This window comes from Talpa occidentalis, unplaced genomic scaffold (assembly GCF_014898055.3).
Source record: "Talpa occidentalis isolate TD23 unplaced genomic scaffold, MPIMG_talOcc4v2.1 talOcc4.5, whole genome shotgun sequence".
NCBI lineage: Eukaryota > Metazoa > Chordata > Mammalia > Eulipotyphla > Talpidae > Talpa > Talpa occidentalis.
Genome location: NW_023604861.1, coordinates 122,069,141 through 122,095,848, shown reverse-complemented (window position 1 = coordinate 122,095,848; position 26,708 = coordinate 122,069,141). Strand labels below are relative to the sequence as shown.

General features: G+C 41.1%; 1 protein-coding gene across 1 annotated transcript in view; it reads right to left on the bottom strand.

Annotated features, from left to right (window-relative positions):
* SRD5A2 (steroid 5 alpha-reductase 2) overlaps positions 1–18,201 on the bottom strand; it is a 35,600-nt gene extending 17,399 nt beyond the window's left edge. The window contains exon 1 of the mRNA XM_037526888.2: positions 17,867–18,201. Within this exon, the coding sequence (XP_037382785.1) occupies positions 17,867–18,201 (335 nt within the window). The remainder of the gene's footprint in view (positions 1–17,866) is intronic.
* Positions 18,202–26,708: the final 8,507 nt, after the last annotated feature.

Below are 26,708 nucleotides of genomic sequence, written 5' to 3'. Positions count from 1 at the left end.
ACCTTGCCTGGACTTGGGATGATAAAACAAAGGAGCATAGGAATGACATCCAATAAAAGACACTCAAGAGGTTTGTCCATGACTTCAAAGGATTTGTCAAGGATGAGATGGCAAGCAACTTTATTTTTTTTTTAAAGATTTATTTATTTATTATTTATACAAGCACTGGGTACAGTCAGAAGCGTGGGAGGGTGAGAGAATTCACCAGAGCCAGAGCGGGGAGCAGAGCAGGCAGAAGGATGGAAGTACACTGCTGAGGGGAGCAGGGGGCGGCAGGAGAGGTCTGCGCGCCATGTGGGACCCTCCTCCGGTGGCCGGGGAGCAGCCAGGGATCGAACCGGTGCTGCAGAGGCTGCGGGCAGCCTCGCAACCCAGCGCTCAACCGCTGTGCCACTGGGGAGGCCCGACAAGCAACTTTAACCTGGTGTGAGTGAGTATAACAATAAAGAACTCCAAGAGACAGTACCTGAGGAATTGACTAATGAGGAGTTGTTGGAACCAGAATGGACAAGAGAAAAGAAAATTATAGGAGTAGGAAAAGAAGATCAAAAAAAAAAGTCACAAATAAATACAACTAGAAATGAAACAGAAGATTTTTAACAGACATTTCAGAAATTCAGAGAATCATAAGAGATTACTATAAACATTTATATGCTAGCAAGTTGAAGCACGTTAAAATTAAAGAATGGGGACTACATCAAATTAAAAAGTTTCTGTTCAGCAAAAGAAACTATCAGTAAAACAAAAAGATGCCCTGCTGAATGGGAGAAAATATTTGCACACTATACATCTGACAAAGGGCTATTATCCAAGACTTGAAAAGAATTCACACAAGTCAAATAAAAAAAAATGGGCAGAAGAACTAAAAAGAAAATTCCACAAAGAAGATATACAGATGGCCAACAGATACCTGAAGAAATGCTCATCATCACTTACTATCAGGGAAATGCAAATCAAACCATCATGAGATACCACTTCACAAGTATGAAAATGACTGATCAAAAAGACCAGAAACAAGTGTTAGTGAGGAAGAAGGAACCTTCATATACTGTTGGTGGGAATGTAGACTGGTTCAGTCCCTAATGAAAACAGAATGGAGATTTCTCAAAACATTAAAAACGGATATACCATGTGATACAGCAATTCCACTCCTAGGTATCTTCGTGAAAAACAGAAATACTAATTCAAAGGGGATCACTTCTACTGCAACACTATTTACAATAGCCAAGTTATGGAAACAACCTAAGTGCCCAAAGACAGATGGGTGGGTTAGGAAGCTGTCTGTGGTCTATATACACAATGGAATAAGACTCTACTATTAAAGACGATAAAGTCTTGCCATCACCCATTCACTGACGCACAGACCAACTTCCAGTCCCCACAGACCAACTTTCCATCCATAGTGCCCTATGCTGGTATCCCATTTTATATCTTTTATACTATATTTTTATTGTACCTTTTCTGTATCAAGATAAGCTTAGGTGCACAAATACCATTGTACTACTATTGCCTAAGAGTAACATGTTGTACAGGTTTTATCCTAGGGGTAATAGGTGATCCCATACACCCTCATTGTGTAATAGGCTATATCATGTAGGTTTGTGTAAGTGTATTCTATGATTTTCACACAACAATGAAATCACCAAATGCATTTCTCAGAAAGTATTAGTGACACATGACTGTATATTTCATGTAATCTCATGATAACCACAAAAGAAAGGCCTGCAGTAGTTACATAAAGACCACAAAAAAAAGAAACCCAAGCATACTACTATAACAAAAACAGCCAGAGAAGATGCCATGGGCAAAGAACCCACAGAATGTCAAAAAAAAAAAAATTAACCAAATGAAAATAATGAGTCCTAAGAGGTAGTCTCAAGAGACGCTCAGCAATGAAAGCTAACCCAGAACCCAGGATAATTTTTAAAAAAGATTTATTTTATTTATGCATATAAGAATTGGGGTATAGTCCAGAGGAGTGGGGGGTGAGAGGATTCACCAGAGACAGAGCAGGGAACAGAACAGGTAGAGTGACTGAAATACACTGCTGAGGGGAGCAGCAGGCAAGTCAGGAGAGGTCTGCTGCGCTATGTGGGTAGCTCCCTGGCCAGGGATCGAACTCATGCTGCAGTGGCTGCAGACAGCTTCATAGGTTGTGTCTTAACCACTTGCACCACCAGGGAGGCCCCCAGCATAATTCTTGAGGGAAAAAAGTATTGAATAATAAGTATTCAAGAAATTTTAAAAGTATTCAAGAAATAAGTAATGGATTACTCTAAGTTTTACATATAATCTTTCTATTTGGTTGTTTCTCTTGAGGTAACAGTAGCAAAGTGAAATGGTAGATGTGTTACTTCCTAAATATGTTATGTATATTATATGTGTATTAGGTATTTATTGCTGCACAATAAATAACTCACCCCAATGCTTAGTGTTAAAAATACCAACTGATATGTATTGTAACTCATAGTTCCTACATATCAGGAACTCAAGAGTGGCTTGGTGTTTTGGCTCACGGTTCATTATACAATTGCAGTGAACATATTTGCAATCATCTGACGACTTGATTGGGACTGGAGGATCTTCTTCCTAGATGGCTCATTCATATGTTGAAGACTCAGTGTTGGCTATAGGCAGGGGGTTTCATCTCCACATGGACCTTCTCCACATTGGCTTCAATGAAGGGAGGCTTGGTAGTCTCGTTACATAGTGGCAGGTATCCCCCAGTACAGGGATGTAAGAGCAAGCATCAACAGAACTTAGCTTTTTTATGACCTCCTCTCAAAAGCCACACAATACCACTTCACCACATTATATTTTCTAGAAGTGAATAACAAATTCTGTGGGAGAAGGGAATTGGATGGATATCATCTTTCAGAGAAGATGAAACAAAAAATTTATGGGCAAATATTTAAACTACCACAATGTCCTTGGCAATGCCTCTGATCATCAGTTTCTCATTGGTAACAGAAGAATAACGGTACCAACCTCAGAAGGCCCTTGCAAGAACTTAATAGTATAACTGAATATATTAGAACTTAATGATGGTTTCTTTATTACCTAGCTAAGGAAACATGTCATTAGAATTATTGTGTACAAACCCTGAGATCCACCTAAGACCAATGGTGAAGATGGTGTTTGTGCCCTAGTCTTCATGTCTACTCACATCAGAGCCACTGTGGGACTGTCTCCTCCAGATCCCCTATTTCTCCTAGGTTCTTAGGATCCTACACATGCATGACACAGATATGTCAAGTTATATCCCAAAAAGTTTATTTATCCTGGAATTTCCCAGCCTTCAAACCTCTTCCAGTTCTTTTATTGAAACTTACCATTTATTTGTCCCAATCCTTCAGGATGTTCCACTTTCTCTTATAAGTGTTAGATAAAATCTATGGCCAACGATATTTCATAAGTGGAGTTATTGCCTATTACAGGTACATTTACAACTGATCTGAAGAAACTAAGAAGACTCAAATATCTTTCTCAAAAAATCCCTTATAACAAATAGAAGATTGAAGATAAATACTATTCCTTTAAACAAAGTTGAACCTGCCGCTCATTCATGCTTTACATGAATAATTTAATCAAATTATAATCAGATGGCACTCCTCTACCCACCATCAGCTCCACTGTGAAAATGAGAATTGTGGTTGCTTGTATGGGTTGCTCTAAGGGACCTTGGAGACAGCCCTTTTCAGGGGTCCTTCATGTCTGATCTCATGCTGTCCCTGATGTTGGTACCCACACAGGTATGCAGGGTGCCTTTGGAAAGCCCCAGAGCACAATGGCCAGGATCTACATTGGCCTAATCATCATGTCTATCTGCACCAAGCTTCACAACAAGGAGCATGTTGTTGAGGGAACTACACAGGGCCAAGTTTAAGTTCCCTGGCTACCAGAAAATCCATATTTCCTAGAAGTGGGGCTTCATCAAGTGAAATGTGGATGAGTTTGAAGACATGGTAACTGAAAAGTGGCTCATCCCTGATGGCTTTGGGGTCAAGTACATCCTGAATCTCAGTTTCCTGGGACAAATGGCCGGCCCTTCACTCATGAGAGCAAAAGAGATGCTCCCTTATTAGTCATGCAAATAAAAACAACATTCTTATTTTAAAAGAGAGAGAGAGAGAGAACAAATTGTGGTTAGGGAGGACAGAGGACAATTTACAACTAGAGATGCTTGAGGAAAGGAGAAAACTAGATAGAATTTGTCAAAGTGAAGATTCCCTGTGGCATTTGGTTATCCTCAGGGAACATGAAGGTCCTACCCAAGGGACAGGAGAAGTAGTGAGAAAAGAATCCTAAAATGTATGTGGTAAGACAGAAAGATCATTTTACTGAAGGTCTTATGGGTGCCTTGCGTGTGGCAATGAAATTCCGCTCACAGGGTGACTCTGGCTGCCTCTAAGATGGCAGATAAGTAGTCAATGATGAAGGATTTCATGTTGCTTCTCCTTGGAATCTATTTTCACTTTTTACCTGGATTTCTCAAATATATTGCTTTAAACCAAAGAAAATCCTTGCATGGTAGGAATTTCAGACATGATTTAGGGTCACAGAACAGAGTTCCAGTCAGATTGGGTTCAGCTAGCTCAATTCTGTTAATGCATTCTGGTGATAGATGCTGCTGATAAGAAAGCATCTATATTCTGTGTGTGTGTGCGCGCGTAGCATGTGCGTGTGTGTGTGCGTAGCATGTGCGTGTATGTGTGTGTGTGTGTGTTTACTTCTGTGCCAGGAAGGAATATCAAACTCAGAGAAATGAAGCAATTTTCCTAAAACCACACAACCACAAATGAGCAACAGAGATGGAATTAAAATAAGGGTCCTCTGTTTCGAAACAACTCATTCATTTCTGATCAGAAAAAGAAATTGGAGGAACATCTACAATTGAAGAAAATCCCACATACCCTTCAAAAGAATCCAGGTTTGGTTTTCAGGCATTTTAGTTCAAAGATATTGTTGCATCTATGGTAGTCATTTGTTGCATGTGCCTCCAAACATTTATTGTTATAGTAACTACCCTGGTTCTCCACTAGGGTCCTACCTCCTTTCCATCTTAGCCCTCCAGGCTCCTCAGAACAGAGAAAGACCTCTCACACTGGTTGTTTTAGGAATAGACATATGACTCAGCAAATCTCAATAGGTTTTGTTAACATTTTTTTCTAAAACTGCTCTTCTCCACCTGCCTTAGATCTGAAAGGTTATAAGCTCTAAGATGCTATAGTTATCTAGCCGCTATCCAAGAACAGCCTTACTGAGAACAGTCAGTAAAAAAGTAGAGACAATAGCTAGAGAGAGAAGCCAAGTCCTGATGGTATCTTTGGAACCACTACATCAATCTGGACCTCAAGTTGGAATTTCCCAGTTATGAGTTAATAAATTCAAGTTTGACCGTAAATCTATTTGAATTCATCTTTCTGTCATTTGAAACTGAAAAAGACCTGATTAATATGCCATCAAGCTGTTCTTTCCTGAAATAATCATCAAATCTTTCTGAGTTTAAAGCCAAAATTGGTGAGGGTTCTGAATTACACTGAAACATAGTTTCCCCCAAATAATTCTTTTCAGAGTGGAACGTACCAAGAGTTCTTTCCTCACTGGAGTTTCACTGTATGCCAAAGGGCATTATGTCAACCAGTCCTGTGAGCCTTTGGTCCACTTCTTTGAGTCCTTTTCAAGAAATAACAAGCACTGACAAGCAGCTGTCTGTATGCTCAGATGATACTATCATTGTAAGAAATGGTTTTAGATTTATTAGATAGTGGGATATGCTGGGACTAAACACAGAATGGGCCAGTGGTGCATCCCATTCAAGCTAACATTTCATTATGACCTTGTGTGGTGGATTGAATGGTGGCTCTCAAAAAAGATATGTTCATATCCTGATCTCCATAACTTGTGAATATTTACTTTATCAAAGCAAAAGATTGACTGAGATCTTACATGGCAAAAGATGTGATTAAATTATGGATCTTATGAAGAGAGGATTATTCTGGATAATTTGGGTAGGACCTAAATGTAATTTTGTGTATGCTTCGATGAAAAGGGGCAGAAGAAGAAAGACACACAGAGAAAAAGGCAATGTGAAGATGGAGCACAGAGATGTGACCACAAGCCAAGGAATGCCAACAGCCACCAGGAGCTGGAAGAGACAAACAATGGATTTGCCTGTAGAGCTTGCAGAAGGACCACAGCCCTGTCAACACCTTGATATCAGACCTCAGGCCTCCAGGATGGTGACAGAAAATTTTCTGTCATTTTAAACCACCCAGTTTGTAGCATTGTGTTACAGCAGCTACTGGGAGCTAACACACCCATAGTTAGAGTTATATTAGGCCACCGAAGTTAATTTCAGTTCAAACATTGGGTAAGGGAGATGCTAGCAAAGGACCACAGATAGGCAATATTTATATAGGGTAATTATGCTCCAAATAACATTCTAAGTACTTGCACATATTAACTCATTTAATCTTTATAGTTATCCTAGGCAATATGTCTCACTATAATTATTCTCATTTTACAGATAAGGAAATGAAGGCAAAGGGAGATTAAGTTAGGCCAAGGTAACACAGCTATGAAATATCAGAACCAGTGATTCAAGTGCAGGAGGAGCTAGTTCCAGAGTTTATATCCTTGAGAAACTTTCTCTACTGCAGTCATTGTATGAAAGCAAAAAAGAAAAACTGTCCTTGCAAGAGCATTTGTCTACAGCACAGGTTCTCACCTCTGGTGGCATAGTCAAGTCATCTAAGAGTAATTTAGGAATGCTAAAGAGGAATCAGCACACTGAAGATTCATCAGAATCTGAGGCAGGGGCCTCCCTGGTGGCGCAGCAGGTTAAGCACCGCACTATGAAGCTGTCTGCAGCCACTGCAGCACGAGTTCAATCCCTGGCCAGGGAGCTACCCACATAGCACAGCAGACCTCTCCTGTCTCATCCAATGCTTCCCTCAGCAGTGTATTTCAGTCAGTCTGCCTGTTCTGTTCCCCACTCTGTCTCTGGTGAATCCTCTCACCACCCCCTGCATCTCTGGCCTGTACCCGTTCTTGTATGCATAAATAAATAAATCTTTAAAAAAAAAAGAATCTGAGGCAAAGGACCTTGACCACCAGTTCGTATGAAAGGTCCTTCAGATAATCCTAATGTGCAACCAGTATTAAAAAAAAAATAATAATCCTGACAAAATGACTTCCAATGGCAGATTTAACTAAATTTTTAATTGGCATTCACCAGAGGTTTCAGCTTCCCCATGGCCTATGTATATGTACTCACAGAATTAGATTGTAAAAATCTAGAAAAAGAAAGATATAATTCAATAAGAACACATTTTTTCTGCAATGGAGTTGTTGACCACTTTCTACCAGGAGCTAGCCAGTAGGAAAATTCAATGCAGTTTCTCCAAAGCTCTAACAGCTTCTTCCCAACTTTCTCTGATGCCCTGGAATTAGAACAGCCAGGTCCCATTGTCTACCCCACCAGATGTCAACTGGTTTGAGTCACCTAGAGGTCATGAGCCAGTAGGTCTATTGAAATTATGAAAAACATTGATATGATTAGCCCATGAAGACTTAAAATGCAGCACATCATTTTAAAGTTTTCTGTTTGTATGTTTTTAAATCTTCATGTTTGTATCCTGGTAGTATCAGGAGACGCTGGAAGTGCTCACTCACTTATTGCTCCTCTTTCATCCTGTCTCTACATGAAAATAAAAGTTCAATCTGAACATCTAGTGAATCATCCAGGTTTTAAGAAACTTTGAGGGCTCCTCTGAGTGATGGAAAGAGTAATCATGGTAGCAGTACAACCATCTACAAGAGACAAGCTCAAGACATATATTCATTTATTTACTTATTTATCTTATTTACTTACTTTACTTGCTTACTTACTTATTTGGATCACAGAAAGTCAAAATAGAGAATCAGATCAGCATCTTTGACCTGAGTAACTACTTTATCTTTTCTTCTTCCTTAACTGATTTGGCATTGTATAGGCACACCTGCACAGTCACTCATGCTAACTGGTCATGACCAAATTAATTAATTATAAATAATGACATGAGGTTGTTTTTAGCTAAGTACAAAATTCAATAAGCTTAATGAGGTAGACTAAGTTCATGGCACTTTCACTGTTGGATACAAATACCTCATTTCTCAATTTTGTTTCCCTTATTTTTCAATATTTGCAAAAAGAAATTCGTAATTTTCTAGTTCCAACTGTTTGGTTTCATACTGCAACCAAGTTTATAGGGATTAAGATGTCATTTGGAAATCAAGTGCTCTGTATAGTTATGCAGAAATAAGATCTCAGTATTGCCATCATCCTGAGAATGTTCAAGGAGTTTCCACCTTCATTTGAATATTGTCCTGGGACACAGTAACCCTGATCAAAAGGCACAACGTTCAAAAATGGATCTGCCTCAGTGTATCTCCCTCCTACATCTCCATTCCACTCTGCACTTTGACAAAAAAAAAAAAGCATTTTCTGAGGTTTCTGGCAGAATTTACCACGTGAAAGTTTCATTCCCATTATTCACAAGCATCTGCTGATATGCCCCATACTCTACTGCCCACTGAACAGGGTATTTGCACCACCTTGACATCTGTTAGGTATAAGGGGAGTGAAACCATTAAATACTTTGAAAATATTACAAGAAAAAAATGCAGAATTAAAGAGTTAGCTATTAGGCCTGCCCTGGTGGCACAGCGGTTGAGTGCTGGGCTGCAAAGCTGCCCACAGCCTCCGCAGCACCAGTTCGATCCCCGGCCGGGGCGAGGGTCCCACATGGCACGTAGACCTCTCCTGCCACCGGCTGCTCCCCTCAGCAGTATATTTCGTCAAGTCTGCCTGTTCTGTTCCCTGCTCCGGCTCTGGTGAATTCTATCACCCTCCCGCACTACTGACTGTACCCAGTGCTTGTATTAATAAATAAATAAATAAATCTTTTAAAAAAATAATAAAGTGTTAGCTATTTACATCACATATTCCAACTGTTATCAATATTAATTCACTCATATTCATGTGATTTATTGAGAGCATACTCTTTATATGCTATTTTTTTCATAAATGACTTTAAATATTATTCCCATCACACATGCAGTTTCTGAAGAAAGTATTTTGAAATACCAATAACATCCAATCATATTGATTATAATTAGCCCTCATTCATAAATCTTTTACGTAACATCCAGTATTTCACAATTACAAATAAATAGCACTGTAACTTGGATAAATTGATCCTTTTCTTTAGGAGTGTTTCCTGTGAAGTTCCTGGGTCCAAAAAAAGGAAGCTTTTTCAGTCATTGCTAAACATTGTCAGAATAACATCTTAGAAAGTTTTAACAATTCTCAGTGACACAGGGTCACACAGACTTACAGGTCTAAAAAACTAGAGTTTTTCAAAAATCTTTATTGAGGTATACATAACAACCATCTGGACATATTTAAAGTATGTGATTTGATCAATTTTGAAACCATTATGATACCAAGATAATGAACGTATCCATCACCACCAAAAGTTCACTGATCTTCACAACCTCCTCTTTCTATACCATTCTTTATCCCCAGGAAACCCCCTGATGCATTATAGGCTAGTTTTAATTTCATACAATTTCATATAAATAAAATCATAAAAAGCATTAGCTGCTTTGTTTGACTTCTTTTATGCAGAATAATCATTTTAAGTTTTACCCTTGTTGCAGCATATATCACAAGTTCAAACATATATTACAGCAATATTTTATTGCTGACTAGACCTGTAGATAGACATGTGGGCTATTTCTACTTTTACATGATTACAAATAAAGCTGCCACAACCATTTATATACAAGGTTTTGTATTAATAATTGCTTTTATTTTTCTTGGGAAAATAGCTAACAATGGAATGCTCAGACACATAAATTCATGATTAACTTTTCAAGAGCTGTTGTCCAAAGTGGTTTCCATCTTACGTTCCTATCTACAATGTGTAAGAATTTTAGTTTCACACATTCTCACCAACACTGGTATGATTAGTCTTTTTTAATTCCAGCGATCCTAGTAGTGCATAGCTATATCACATTATGGTTTAATTTGCATTAACGATTTTGAGCAACTTTTTATGTGTTTATCTGCCATTCATATGTTTTCAGTATGAGGTGTCAGTCTTCATATCATGAAATACAAGAGCAATTCATTAGAGAAAGAAATGGTACTGGAACACTTAAATATCATGCAAAAAAAAAAGAGGGCCTTCCTGGTGGCGCAAGGGGTTAAGACGCAACCTATGAAGCTGTCACAGCCAATGCAGCATGAGTTCAATCCCTGGCCAGGGAGCTACCCACATGGCGCAGCAGACCTCTCCTGACTTGCCCCTGCTCCCCTCAGCAGTGTATGTCAATCGATCTGTCTGTTCTGTTTCCCACTCTTTCTCTGGTGAATCCTCTCACACACACACCCCGCACCTCTGGCCTGTACCCCACTTCTTGTATACAATAAAATAAATTTTTTTAAAAAAAAGAATGTTGACTCATAATATCTGACCCCATATATAAATTAACTGAAAATGGGTCATAGGCCTAAATGTAAAACCTGAAATTAACTCTTGTACAAGGAAACATAAGAGAAAACACTTGCAAGTTATGATTAGGAAGACTTCTTAGATATGACACTAAAAACAATAGAAAAATTGGACTTCATTAAAATGAAAAGTTTCTGCTTTGCAAATGGCATGGTTAAGAGAATGAAAAAGACAAATCACACAGTCTGGGGGGAAAAACACACAAAGCATATATTTGGTAAAGTATCCAGTATTTATGAACAACATTTGAAACTCAATAATAAGAAAACAAAGGACCCAAAGCACTAGCATTTAAATTTGTTTATCAGATATGTAACTTTTTGCAAGAATATTCATTGAGATGCTAAAATAAGACCAAGACCACTATTAAAAGAGGCAGATGGAGTCAGGAAAGGAAAACAGCACACAATATAGGATTTGGAGATAGTTCATGGTCATATAAGGAAAATGTCAACAGCAAATTGCCTTATTTTCTTGACAATAATATCTAGGATCATCTTTGACAACATGGAGTAGGCATAATGGAAGAATTTCAAAAATGGCCCACATGAGATTACAAAAGATACTTGGAATTAAAAAGAAGAGAGGTGTTCCAAAGAGAGGTCTATGGAGCAATTTTAAGTGACAGTTACCAAGTTGGCCCATTTTCCTGATTGAACAGCACATTCCCACACACTCACCTGGAAAAAGACCATGCGTGAGGACCACCTCAAGTGCACATCATCTTCACTCTCTCTCACTCCCAGCAATGACTGCAATTAGACAGCACCTACAATATGACCGCCTCAAGAACAAGTAAGATAACCAACGTAAAGCTTGTAACAATTCCTGGAACACCCAGAGCTCAATAAATATTGGTTTCCTCTTCCTTTTTCTGCCTTCCATAACCAAATGGAAGGCAAATTGCATTATTGGCCCCAGTTCAGAGGGTTTTAAATTTTAGAGCTTCTATATTGAGCTGAGTCTTGTCAAAGACCCCTGGGTTGAACAAAGCAACTTCTTAAACAACTGGAGTGCAAACTTTGAGATCCCTGTTGCTGGCATGGCAGGGAGTCAAAAAAGCAGAATGAAAAGTGGACTCGGTTCCAGAACCAAGATGCCGGACTCTGGCGGAAATCAATAGGTAACTTTTGTATTCTATCTAGTAATAGGAAACATTTATGCTTCTCCTCCTGCTTGCTAAGGGCCCTTCATCAAAGTGTTGCTCTTGGCCTTTCTACTGGCCCTCTCTCTCATTCTTCCTCAGGTGAAAAGTGAATAAACTGACTGCTAAGTTCAAGAGCAAGAACTCTCAAAAGACTCGTGCAGCTCAGTCCTTCTCATCTGCTGCTGTCTTTTCAGAAAAGGCACCACTGAGAAAGACTCAGCCGTGGTGTTGCTGAGTAATTCTGAGGCACAGCAGTGGCAGGACCACATGATCCAAAATGTAAACCAAGTTCCCCCAAATCCATGTTACTATTAATAAGAGTGATCATTTGTCTCTCCTTACCTAACTCCTAGGTCTTTCTCTCCAGTTCTCAACTTGGATGGGGAGGAGTTGTGCCATTTACTGGGTTCCTGCAATCCCAGTCACCCATTCATGCACACTCAGGTACAGACATCAGAGACCTCAGATGTCCTGTGGCATGACTGTGGTTTCCCTCCCAAGTCCATCTCTCCCATCCAGTTAGATATTGCTGCCCCCCAATTTTCACACCAAGAAAATGACAGGCACACAACAATGGCTCTTTCTTGCTTTCCTCTCACATGGCAAGTACCAGACATTGTACTTCTTAATGTCCCCCAAAAGGACTTAGCAAAGGTCTGAGCACATGGATCTCTGATAGTCAGGAGACCTAGGTTCAAGCCCCACTGTGCCCCTTCCTCACCATCTGACTTCTTACACATCACTTTGCCAATTTGGATCTCTGTTTGTTCTTTTTACATGACAGTTAGTTCTGTTTAAAAATGATCAATTAGTTGGTCCTCTCTTCAATGTGGCAAAAGTGAAATGGTCAAGATCTCTAAAGTTTATTTACATTTGTGTTAAACATAGCTCTATACTTTTCAGATGTTTATGATCTAATCCCATTTGGAATATAAACTCCAAGACTCCCACTATTTTCTACAAGGGTTCAAATAAGGGACACAGAATCCAGGATTTCTCAGAAAATGATGTTTACTACCAAATTCTTACTTAAATGTGGAAAAAAATTTCTAAAATATGCCTCTTTCTTTGCTATAGAATCTAACAAAATTTTATTACAGAATTACCAAAGCACTGAATGTCAAGCTAACCATTCATGGTTTCCTTTAGCAGAGGCTAGCAAACCAAGGCCTATAGCCAAATACAGCTCATTGCATGTTTTTGTAAATAAAGTTTTATTAGAACACAATCAGATTCATTTGTTTACATACTATCTCTGGTTGTTTTTATGCTACACCAGAAGAGTTGAGTATTAGCAATAGACTATATGACTGCAAAACCTAAAATAATTACTTCTGACTGCTGACAGAAAAAAATTGCCAATGCTCATTCTAAAAACTGTCCAGTTAATCTTAATTGATAGAAATCATGCCTCATGAATGTCCCTAGTTCACAAGAATGTGATTATCCTGCCCTGATCTTTATTCCCTATCTGCAAAAGGAGAGATTTGTCTATACTGCTTCCAATGTAGACATTAATCATCATTTGGTTTCACAGTCAAGGAGAAACCTCAGTGGTAACATTTGATTACTTTTGAAAATTTGAGACATCTGGACCTCTGATAAGATTAGAGAAGCACTGACAGGGAATATGGGGAGATTCCACTTCCATCCCTGCCTCCGATCGACTCAACTTCTTGGGGTTTTGCTTCTGTAAAATAAGGAAACAGGACAAGATGAGGATGAAGTTTTCTTAAAACAGCTAATTATGTGAAATGACATAATGGCTGCCACTTAAGCCCAAGGAATGGTATCACACCTAGACTTACAGAGGAGGGACACAGAGCAGCCTTCTTGGAGGAAGTGATGCCTGACTTGAGCCTTGAAGGACAGGGAAAAATATGAGCTGCTGAAGATTGATGTGATCAAGAAAACAAAATGACAGGTTATTGAGCCATCATTTTATTTCGCTAACTAGGAAATCTTCATCATCTAAAGCCCAGAAGAGCTCTCTCTAAATTCAAACAGATTCTAATGTATTTACATTCTGCTTCTGGAGGCACATCAAGGAAAGTCATACCACCCAGCAACTTCACACAACACAGTCACCTTTTTCAGAAAGAGATTTCTTTTGCTTTTTCATTCAAGCACCAAGGTCACATCTCAGTCTTGAAAAAAATATCACTGGTGCAGATCATAGATGCTGTGATGACAATTACATGAGCCACCAATGCTTCTTGGGAACATGAAGACCAATAAGAGTGTGGGCAAAGGATCATTCCAGGGCTGTCGTCAAGGTCAATGAGAGGTGAGATAACTCTAATTTTAAACAACTTTGGCAGTGGGATTAGGCGCCATGCTTACACAGCAGTCATTTTCACGTGGCTAAACCATCCGAATATCCACAACAACAGATTCTGAAGGGAGGGGAATTATTTGAGTTGAACTAGCCATGCAGTCTCAACAAGGATGCCCAAGTAAACCCTAGTTCCCCCACAATTCTGTCTGTACTGATGCCAGAAATAGAGTTCATTCATGCATTCTACAAATTTTAGTGCAAACCAATAATGGACAGTACTTTTCTGTACACTGGGAAATAGCCATGAACAAACAAATGAGACAAAAAAGCTTGGCCTTTGTGGAACTTCCATCCTCGCAAGTCACTTCTATATGAAGAAATGTGCAAAGACTTTTAACTCTACCCAAAGGTACATAATTCTGAACAATTCCCAAGGACAATTTCTGAAAGAGAGTAAGTAACATGCACCAGCCTTCCTCCTAAGCGCTTGCCCTTCCATCTTCACCTCTGGGTCACAGTTATACCGGACAAGGGAAAGCCAAGACAGCCTGACACCTTTTCCTTGGTTATGCTTAATTATTTCTCTTTATCAAACCAAAAACTCCTAGAGCCTCACAGCAGATATGTATCAAGACTCTACAAAATGCTCAGAGCCTTTGAACCACTTCTGGAAATCTTGGTTAATAGTCCTAACTTGTGAAAAGAATTTGGGCAAAAAATAGTGCATCACAGTTTTATTTAACCTAGATCCTCCACCCCCTCCAAAAGGGCAAATTAAATATCCAACTATAAATTACTGTTTATACAAGAAATAACAAGAAGCCATTAAGATGATAGTTACAAAGATTCTGTGATAATGAGAAAATATTTTAATACATTAGGTAGTCAAGCAGCAGAAAAGCCTACATATATTCAATATAAGAAGCCTGTGTAAAAAATCCCCTAAGAAAAATAAAAGCCTTACTAGACATGTTCCAAAACATAACCGTTACTATCCTTGATGTTAAAACACCTAAGAGCATTAAAGGTGTTACGGATATTTTTCTACTTTTTGTATTTTTTACTATAGTGAAAATTCATTATTCTTTATAATAAAAACATAATCAGTATAAGCCTAAACATAGTTTTTAAAAGGGAAGGGCAAGGTAGTTGAGAACATGTAAAAAACAGTCTATCATGGTAGTTAATGGCCTGAGATCTGGATTCAGATTCCCTGAGTCTGAACCTAGCTCCCCAAGTCACTATGCAATCTTGAGCAAGTTATTTAACCTTTCTTGACAACGTCGGTGGGTTGATATGAAGATTAGTAGATAATTCATGTAGAGTGTTTACCACAGAGCATAACACCTTGTTGGCACCCAAATGGAAAGCAGGTTCAGTGTTACAATGACCTCATAGAAAGAGTTCACACAAGAGGGAAGGTAGGCAAATACCACATTTCATGCCTGGGGACACCTAACTCAGAGCTGGATTGTCAGTGGGTAGTTTCCCTCAGGCAGAATCATTTCCCAAATCTTATATTCCAAATTTTCCCCTGAAGAAAATGGACAGTGTGTGGATATTCATTTTACGAGCAATTATTTCCTTGGGTTGTTTTTTTTTTTTTTAATACTGGTCATAATTTATTGCACAAAGTGCCTTTTGGGTTTCAAAACAAGTCTAAAGATCATGCTAATAGAATGGTCAGAAAACACTCATCATTAAGATGAAATGATCTCATAAAAATACTGTTTCTGTGCGAACAGACAGTAGTTAATGTGAAGATAGCTGTCTGACAGAATCATATTTGTCTATAAAATGTCTATTTCAAAAATAGTGATATCGGGCCTCCCCGGTGGCGCACCGGATGAGCGCTGGGTTGCGAAGCTGCCCGCCGCCTCTGTGGCGCCGGTTCGATCCCTGGCTGCTCCCCGGCCACTGGAGGAGGGTCCCACATGGCGCGCCCGCTGCTCCCCTCAGCAGTGTACTTCGGTCCTTCTGCCTGCTCTGCTCCCTGCTCTGGCTCTGGTGGATTCTCTCACCCTCCCGCGCTTCTGACTGTACCCAGTGCTTGTATAAACAAACAAACAAATAAATAAAACATGCCTCTATATTAAAAAAAATAGTGACATCAAAAGCTGCTTGCTTATCTCCTTCACACAATATCCTTCTTTCTGTGCAGAGTAAACCTTCAAATCTGGGTAAAATAAAGAGATTGATAGGTAGACATGCCTCTTGTCTACAACAGTCTTTCAGCAAATATATGTAGAAAAGATACCCATTTCTGGAATTTTACTTCCTACTGCTTGCCAATATTATCTTTTTGAAAGAGTAATAATTTAGTTTAAGATTACATAAATATTAAAACACTGTCCAATCAAAAAGATCCTGAGGCCAAAAAGGGATTAAGGAAAGACAGGTTGAAATTTGTATGTGCACACCTCCTTCTTCCAAAATGAGTCATCACTTTTCTGTAAGAGAGAGGGCTGTGGTTTTTCAGCTTGAGGCATTCTTTTACCCTGATTTCTAATCTAAATTTCCTTGCTCCTTTAACTCTAGAAAATCAAATCAGGCTTTGCCTCTTCATTTAGTTTGGCAACCTGTTCTGCTGACATGAGGCATCTGCTTGCTTAAAAAGTAAACAGGTCTTAAACCATGGTTGCAGAGGCTGAGGTTTGAATCTGGCTGGGAGCTGGCTGTATCACCTTGCAGTCACCCAGTTTCTTTATCTATGAAGTGGGCATAAGAAATACATGTCCTGGGTCTCCCTGGTGGCTCAGAAGTTAAAGTCTCAGTGCGATCAATTTATCACCAGCCACAGCAGCATGAGTTTGATCCCCAGCCAGGGAGCTACCCACATGGCACAGCAGACCTCTCCTGTCTCGCCCGCTGCTCCTCTCAGCAGTGTATATCAGTCAGTCTGCCTGTTCTGCTCCCTACTCTGTCGCTAGTGAATTCTCTCACCCCACACTCCTCTGGCCTACACCCCAGTTCTTGTATGCATAAATAAATAAATCTTTAAAAAAAAAAAAACATGCCTCACAGCGTTGCCATAGGACTAAAGGAGAATAAATGCTAAAATGACTGGGCATAGCAGGCTACTTAAGCCTGTGTTCTATTCTTCCTGGAAGTCTCTTCAGAGGGTCAACAGTCTTTCTTCCTATCTGAAAGCCCTTGGTGTCATTCCTGCCTTTCCTTCTCAGACTAAAAAGCAAAGTTCTCCTGAATTTTGGGTTTTTCTTCAGACCATTTGAGCTCTAACTTAACTTCCACATAGTTGCACTTACTTCCCAGGGGGAACTGGAAAGGTAGATAACTTGGTATTGGGCGCCTGCCTTTTGAGTAGGACCTGAGATGAGGGGGGCTCTTGCTCAAGTCAGGAGGATCCCCTCGTGTTCTTTCCCATCACTGAAGTCAGGTCAGGTTCTGCCCACCTCCCTCCTCAGACTCACAAAGACTGAGCTGATCAGCCTCTCTGAACCAAATTTCCTTCAGAAGGTACCAGCACTTAGACTCTGTCAAGACCCCAGCACCAGCCCGCACCCACCTGCAAAGGGAAGGTGAAGGAAGAAAGGAGTGGAGCCGAGAGGCCACAGGTGATGCGAGGCCGCACGCAGCTGGAGAAGGAACTGTCCCCGCCTGAGCTTTCCAGCTCCCCCTGCTCCCCGCTCGACCTCCCGTCCCAGCGCAGCCAGCCGGATGATTGGAGCAAGCCTGGCGCGCGGGTCACTGGGGAGGGAGAGCCCTACCTGTCCGGTGACCGCTTCTGCCTGAACCCACACACACACACACCTTTGGGGGTGGGGTCCAGTGGGCCCTGCTGCCTGCTCCCGGCCACCCCTCCTCGTTACCACCCGCTTTCCGCAGGCTGCGCTCCTGGACGCCGGCCGGGAAAACTACCTGTGGAAGTAATGCGCGCAGAAGAGACCGAGCAGCACACTGGCCGGCCGGCCGAGGAGAGAGCGGGGCTGCTGGGCGAGGATCCCCACAGACACTGCAAAGGAGGGCAGCTCCTGCAGGAACCAGGCGGCACCAGCGGGCAGGCAGGTCGCCTTGGGCAGCAGGCGCTCGGAGTGCTTCCCATAGGCAGAGGGGCGCGAGCCGTATAGGAAAAATGCCCCCAGAAGGGCCAGAGCGGCGCTACCTGCCAGCACAGAGCTCTGCTGGCAGTCAACCGCTGACATCGTGCGGAGTTTCTCCACTGTGGCTGCCAGCCCTCGCAGAGGAGCGCACATCCCTCGCAGCCCCTTTATGGACCGCAAGACGCCACCCCGTGTCCGCCCCTTGGCCTTGGCTCCCGCCCCTCCAGCCTGCCTCCCACTTCTGCACGGTTGACGCTGGCTCGGCTTGGTGCCCCTTTTGTAAAACTGACGCTTTCAAACTCAAGGTGGGTGGTCAGGACAAAGGTTTTCTAGGTACCAAAAAAGTGTCCTGGGGCCCCTGGGTCTCCAACTAGCCCATTTCGACCTGCGCTCCTTAGCCCTCGCGCCGGCCCTATCCCGTGCCCAGCACTGGCACCCTTAGTCGGCCCTTCTATGATTTGTTCTTCACACATCAACCTCTAAGGCTGCCACTTATGAGACTGGGGAATAAGGAAAGGAAGCCAGATAGATTCGGTGGGGTTGTTCTGTCCCAGCACCCCTCTGTGTGTGTCAACCAGCCTCCAAGCCCTCATCACCCTAAGTCAGATCTCCCTTACCCTGTGATTCCCTATGCGCCTTCACTATCTGCCAGCTCCCACCCACCCCTGCATTCTTCCTTGATTCTGGATCAGACCCAGGCATTTAGGGCATCCACCAGCCCTTTAGGTTGGGGGCCATTACTTTTTCCACTCTTTTTTAAGATTTATTTATGCATACAAGGGCTGGGGTACAGTCAGAGGCATGGGAGGATGAGAGGATTCACCAGAGACAGAGTGGGGAGCAGAACTGGCAGAAGGACCGAAGACACTGCTGAGGGGAGCAGCCAGCGACACAGGAGAGGTCTGCGCACCATGCGCCTATCTCCCTGGCCCGCTGGGAATTGAACCCACATAGCAGAGGCTGCGGACAGCTTCACAGCGCTGCACTCAACCCGCTGCGCCACTGGGGAGACCGACCCTACCTTTCCACTCTTAACATCAGTGCCCCTCAGCCTCGCCAGACCCTGAATCCTCTAAGGTTTCTTTCCAGGCCCCCTGCCTAGGTGCAAGAAACACATCCACATCTGCTTCCCAGCAGCACAGCACAGATTGTGGCCAAGAGTCATAATGCTGTCCCTCCTCCCTAGCCTCTCCTCCACCCTCCATCCCTGGAGCTGACCCAGACTCAGGCCACCGAGCAACGCTTGTGGCCCGGGGAGCTCTTTCTGAGCTCAAGCGGAGGAGTGGGATCCATACTGTAGTGATGGTACAGACGCTTCTGTGCTTGGCACTCCTGTCCAGTCCTTGCACACCCAGACGCTGTTCTTTCTCTCCATTTGCCATCCTTCTTTCATCTTGCACACACTTGTTCTTCTGCCTCATCCATTTTCTATTTCCCTTTCTCTTCTCTGATTCAGTCCAGTTCTGTTTTCCTTTTCCTGTCTCCCTTTATCCTTTGACCTGGCTTCACCCTCCAGGTTGACCTATTCCCACCTCTGTTGACTTCACTTTTCCCTCGTCTCATCTCTTTGTTTACATGACCACTATTAATTTTCCCCCTTGGCCCTACTTCTGGTTCCACCCATCCTTCCCCTTCTCTCTCTCTCTCACCTTTATGTTAATGTTTTTAACATAAAGTGTTAAAAACCAAATGTTGATTCAGTCCTCCAAAGCACTTTTTTTCATCCTTTTCCCTTCGTGCCAATTCACCACCTCTCAGGAGTCCCACTCAGTCTCTCCCTTTCCACTCTTGGCCTGTCTTAACAGCTGTTCCAGCAAAAGGCACACACTGTCCCCAGTTTGGGAAAGTTTCCAGATTCCTAGGATGTGTAATATATGGTGATGCATTATATATACAGGGCACTTCAATTTAGTGACCAAAAGATATTTATCATCTCACTACTGGATTAATAGTAATCATGCTACAGCTTTTAACTGATCACCACATAGGAACAGGGGATTACTCACGCTGACTGAAGCACTGTCCACGGAGCGCTTTCCAGGTGTCAGCTCTCACAGCTCATTCTAGCTCTCTTTGCACTAGCTTTAGAGTACAGATCCAGTCCCAGTTTCCCCAGACACTTCCTATTTGAGAACAACCAGATCTCCAGCAAAGGCTTGGGCTCTGGTCTGCATTTCTTCCCTACTAGACAACTCCATTTAGATGTGCTTCCAAGACTTCTAACTCAATGTTACTTGACACTGAACCCACTTATCCTTCCCTTCAAACCCCATCCACACCCAGATCCCCCTTCTGCCTTTCTAGTTGTTACATCTTCTCTATCTAAAACAGCTTCCCGGGGAAGGCTGGCTTATAGTCTCATGAAACTAGGTTTCTTAATGCTGTACTGCATTGGGAGAATAAGCAGTATGACATTTCAAACCCGACTCAATGGAATAACCTTTTAAGTTAAGTGTTTCCTGTTTCAATTCCTTCCTCACCTTTCTCCTATCTTTGCCCAGTTTTGGCCCTTGTTATCTTTTTTCCATAACTGTATCAGTCAGCTTTGGTTGTGTAACAAGCTACCCTAAAAATCAATGATTTAATAAAATCAATTATCTTCAGTTTGTGAACTAAGTCAGTTGGGGATCAACTGATCTAGGTTGGATTTGACTAATCTTGAGAGCTTATTTGGAGGTTCTAGCAGGGGAGCGCAGCTACTCGTATACCCTCAACCGAAGACCGGTCCATCTCTATTCGGGGAAGGCCATCCTCTTCGACCGAGCTCACAGCTTCGGGAGGGATGCACATGGAGCGGTGAGGGAGGAAGGGGACACCCACCTAGCCAGCCAGATCAGCCGAATCAACCCTGGCGATCAATGGGGTGACAGATGTCGCAGCCAGATCGCCCTCACATCCTGGATTTGACTAATCTTGACTTACTCTTCTACGACACATATGAGAGCCTGCTCCTGGTGAGCTTTGGATGGGAAACTGTGGCTGAGGCAGCTCTATTATACAAGGCTCTCTCCCTAAGATAAGTGAGCCTGCCAGTATGTCCATATAATCTCAGTAACAGAATCTCAAGAGTACAAGAAACATACAACTTTTCTTGAGGCACCAGCCAAGAAATAGTATACTATTAACTTCTTATTCAGTCTATTGGCCGAATCAGGTCATGCAGTGGGTTCCAGAGTAGAATAGCATTACAAAGCTACGTGGAAAACTACAAGGAAAGAGGAAAGGAATGAATGATGCAACTGTTTGGTGTTACATATATAAAGAAAGTGTGCAAATTATAAACATGTCCCTTGGCTGATTTACACAAACTAAACACACTCTCGTAACCAGAACCTAGTTCAAGAAATACATATTAGCAAATCAGAAGTTCCCTTTGTGCCTCTGGATATCTTCTCCAGAATAATCTCTACCCTGACTTCTATACCATAATTAGTTATACCTATTTTGAAACATATAAGCATAATCATGCAGTATTTACACTTCATGTATATTTTAATGGTGCACAGGATGTATTTTAATTGGATATGGTAAGATATGCAGAGGCAGATGGGCCTCCCCGGTGGCGCAGTGGTTGAGCGCTGGGCTGCGAGGCTGCCCGCGGCCTCTGCGGCGCTGGTTCGATACCCGGCTGCTCCCCGGCCACCGGAGCAGGGTCCCACATGGCGTGCAGACCTCTCCTGCCGCCCGCTGCTCCCCTCAGCGGTGTGCTTCGGTCCTTCTGCCTGCTCTGCTCCCTGCTCTGGCTCTGGTGAATTCTCTCACCCTCCCGCGCTTCTGACTGTGCCCAGTGCATGTATAAACAAACAAACAAATAAATAAATAAAAAAAAATGCCTCTATAAAAAAAAAAAAAAAAAAAAAAGATATGCAGAGGCAGAAATGACAGTCATGGAGAAAGGTTATACTTACAGATCCCTAGAAACAGAGGCATAACACAGAAAGGAAAACTAGAATCAGCAGGAGGCAGATTGAGAGTAAAATGTAAACAAGGGCTCTTACTGTGATTCCTATAGGAAGAAATGGATGAGGCAAGGTAAGGAGGCTTAGCATTGGGTAGTTTGAGTAATTTCAATGGCCTCTTGGGTGCAGGCGCTATCTCAGCTGCCTGGCACCTGGCTCTGGGGTTATTAGGGGAGGGGAAGAATGGTCCAGCGTTTAAGAGACTTATGAAAGAGATGGTAGGAATATGAAAGAGATGGTTGGAATATGGTCAGTTGGGGAGTGTATGAGAGGGAGAGAGACAGAGAGAGAGAGAAGGAGGGAGGGAAGAAGGGAGACAACAGAGACTGCCTCACCTGGAAAATTCAGCAGCGATCCAGAAGGCTATATGATGCTTCAGCGGTTAAAAAAAAAAAAAAAAAAAAACACTATTTTTTTAAGATTTATTTATCTATGCACATAAGAGCTGGGGTTCAGGCCAAAGGTGCAGGGGATGAAAAGACTCACCAGAGACAGAGCAGGAAACAGAACAGGCAGATTGACCGAAGTACACTGCTGAGGGGAGCAGCAGGTGAGACAAGAGAGGTCTGCTGCACCGTGTGGGTAGCTCCCTGGCCAGCCAGGGATCAAACTCCATGGTGCAGAGTGTGCGCTCAACCCCTTGTGCCACCAGGGAGGACCCAAAAAACCTATTTTTTTTTTTTTTTGGTGAAAGCTACCTCCTTACCAAAATGTTAATTCAGTCCTCCAAATGGATCAAGATGATTCACAAATCTCAACCTTCTTTAAAGTAAAATAACTAAACCCAAGCAAGTAACAATGTAGCCTTCACAATATGCAGCCTCCCCACAATTACTAGACACTAGCTTCTGACACTAACTACTGGAGTTGAGCCAAACTTCACAGGTTTAGGACACAGTTCTTCACAACACTACTCACTTCAAAGACCAGCAAAGTCAGGGATCTCCAGAACACATACACTTCTGAACAAAGACTACAAGTTTAGGAGCTCCCACAACTCTTCAGGCTCAATAACTCACTAGAACAACTTACAGAACTCAGGCAAGTACTACAGGTATGACAATATATAATTTTTGATTACAGAAAAAAAAGATACAAATCAGAACCAACCAAAAATAAAAAATGATGCATAAGGTATCTTTGGGCAAAGATAATTCTTTACTACACAAATGCCACGAAGCAGGATAATATGATACATAACCAAGAGGAAAGTCAATCAACAGAAACAGACCCAGAAATGACAGAGATGATGAATTGACAGACAAAGATTCTAAAATACCTATTTTGGGGCCTCCCCTGTGGCGCAGCGGTTGAGTGCAGCGGTTGAGCGCTGGGTTGCAAAGCTGCCCGCAGCCTCTGGGGCGCCGGTTCGATCCCCGGCTGCTCCCCGGCCACTGGAGGAGGGTCCCACATGGCGCACAGACCTCTCCTGCCGCCTGCCGCTCCCCTCAGCAGTGTACCTCGGTCCTTCTGCCTGCTCTGCTCCCCGCTCTGGCTCTGGTGAATTCTCTCACCCTCCCGCACTTCTGACTGTACCCAGTGCACGTATAAACAAAACAAACAAACAAACAAATAAATAAATAAAACATGCCTCTAGAAAAATTAAAAAAAAAACCTATTTTGGGTATGCTCAATATGCTTAAGGGTTTAATGACAAATGGAAAATAGAGGAATGAAACTTTTAACAATGAAAAGGGTTTAGAATAAAAAATTCACTGGATCTAATTTGCAATAGGTTAGATATTACACAAGAAAACATTAGTAAGTTTTACAAAATTGTGATAACTATCAAAAAAGAAGTACACAGAGAAAAAAGAAGCTGGTGGTGGGGAGAGTGAAGGGTGAGAAACAAGGGAGACTCAGTGAATGTGGAACAATATTAAGAAGTCTAATATATGCATAATGAAATCCCAGAAAGGAAAGAAGGACAGGAAAAAATCATTTAAGGAAATAATCCTTGGAAACTTTCAAATCTGAGAAAACTCCACCTCACATATCCAAGAAGCTTGATAAACTCCAAATAAAATGAACACATACACCCAAATCACACCAAGACAAATTCTAATCAAATTTCTGAGAACCAGTGAGAAGGCAAAATCTTTAAAATAACCAGAATGAAAGAACATAGAGGAACAAAGATAATAAGCACAACTGATTTCTCAGAAACTACACAAAGCCAGAAGACAATAGAATAATATATTTTGAGTGCTGAGAGAAAAAGTTTTTAACAAAAGATTTCATATTCAGTGAAAACTTCCTTCAGAAATAAAGGTAAGGAGTTTTGCTTTCAGACATGCTAGGCTAAAATTCTCTCTCTTTCTCTCTGTGTGTGTGTGTCTCTCTCTGTCTCTCTCTCTCTTTCTCTCTCTCTCTCTGTCTCTCTCTCTCTCTCTCTCTCTCACACACACACACACACACATACACATTCTACAGAAAACAATAGTAAAACATACAAAGAAAAAAATCTATCTAAAAGTACTGGAGAATGACAAGCTAGTGAGGGAAGCTCACATTCACATAGAAGAAGGGCTATGGACATGTATAGAGGTAAGTTCATCTTTTTTGATACTTGTAGCCTGAGCTAAATGCAATCTGGATAATGCATACAACAGTAGTAGAGATGTGAAAAAAGTACCATATTTCTGAAAGGAAAGATCCATGGATAGGAATCCCTAATTTCTGTCTACCCACATCTGATTTCTGAACAGACTCAAAGCAGCGGAGCATTAGACAAAAATTCTGAATAGAAATACAAGAAACAGTTCAAAAGCCCAGCAAAGTAAATAACCTGCTTTACAAAAAAAAAAAAAAAGGAAACAATGTTCATGAAAGAAAAATAATACAACCCATAATCTCTATGATTTAACATCATAATGTCAAGGATACGATCTAAAATTACCTGACAAAGAAAGAATGAAATGAAACACATCTTATGAGAAAAGAAAGTCAACCAAGTCCAATATTGAAGTGAACCATTTTTTAGAATTAAAGGATTTTATTTAGAATTTATTAAAGGATTAAATTACAGGATTTTAAAGTGGCTATTACCATTGTATTAATTTACTATAGCTGCTATAATGAAGTGTCACAAACTGGGTTACTTAACACAAATTTATTGCCTCCTTACTTCTAAGAAGTCCAAGATGAAGGTGTCAATAGGGTTAATTCCCCTGAGAGCTGTAAGAGAGAATTTCTTCCCAGCCTCTACTTTATCTTCTAGGGGTTTAATGGCAATCTTTGTCATGTAAAAGCATTATCCCAACCTCTGTGTTCAACCTTGTCTTCATCACTGCGCTATATCCTATATGCATATTTATGTATCTGTGTCTAAATTTCTCTTTTTTTATAAGGACACCAGTTATATTGGATTAAGCCCCCACTCCCAACTGCAATAAAATCTCATAACTAATTATATCTTCCATGACTCTATTTCCAAATAAAATCACATTCTTAGATATTTGGGGTTAGAACTTCAACACAGAAATTTGGGGGAAGACACAATTCAAGCTACAATAATAATTAATCTGCATAAATTATAAAATAAAACATGTTTTCAGTGCATGAAATCAGAGCATAGAAATGGGAAATCTCAGCAGAGATATTGATATGATTTTTTAATATAGAAATTCTAAAGCCAAAAAGTACAACTTATGAAGTAAAAAAATAAGAGTTAGAGATAATGGCTGAATAAAGAAGACAGAAGAAAGAACAGTAAAGATAGATTATAGGGGGCAAAAATGGAAAATAAATAGCCTCAATGACCTTAAAAAATGAAATGAAACAGTCAAATGTATATGTGATTTGAAATATTAGAGGAGACATAGATTTAAAGCATGCAAAGTAATAATAACTAAAATATTCTTATATTTGATAGAAAGCAGAAATTTACAGATCCAAGTTACTTGATGAGCAAAGTACAGAAAGGCACAAAGAAGTGAATATATTTAGTCACACTGAAGTAAATATATTTAAGTCATTAATGATCAAAGACAAAACTGAAGGAGTCCCTTTTTTCAGAGCTGAACTTATGAAGCAAGCAATCTTCTGTCTCCTAAGTGTTGCTGATGGAAAGAGACGCTGACCCCGTGTTGGAAGAGGGGAAGCTCTGAGTTATTTTAGTGCCTCTACTTTCATTTGGGTGAGCTAATTCAATTCAATAGAAAGCATTAGGAAGTCCAATATGGATGTAGGTTAAAGCTGTGTTCTCCAAAGCAACTTTATCAATGAAACTGATATTTTGAGTTCATTGCTGTTTGGTTTGAGTGAGGGATTTTCTTAGAGGTGAATTCCACCAATCAATGGATGGTATAAATATCTACATGTTTAGATTCAGAAGTTCTTATATGTATAACACCAAACTCATCATATCTGCTTGGAAAACTCCTAATCATTCTTTAAAACCCTGCTCAAATACACCCCTCTAGTGAAGCTTTTCCAGAAAGAAATTAATTACTCTCTATTCTTTGTTTTTGTGGTACTTCTGTATGTCTGTACTATTTCATCTGCCACAGTTGTCACATTTACCCTTACAGTGTGAGCTCTTAAGCCTAAGTGTTAAGGCTGTAACAGGTCTGCAGTCAAACACTGCCCCTTCTGATCATGCTCCGTGAAATAAGCCAGAAAGAAAAAGGAAAATACCGGAGGATGGTTTCACTTATAGGAGGAATGTAGAGGATCCAAAAAAGGGATCAAGGGGAAAAA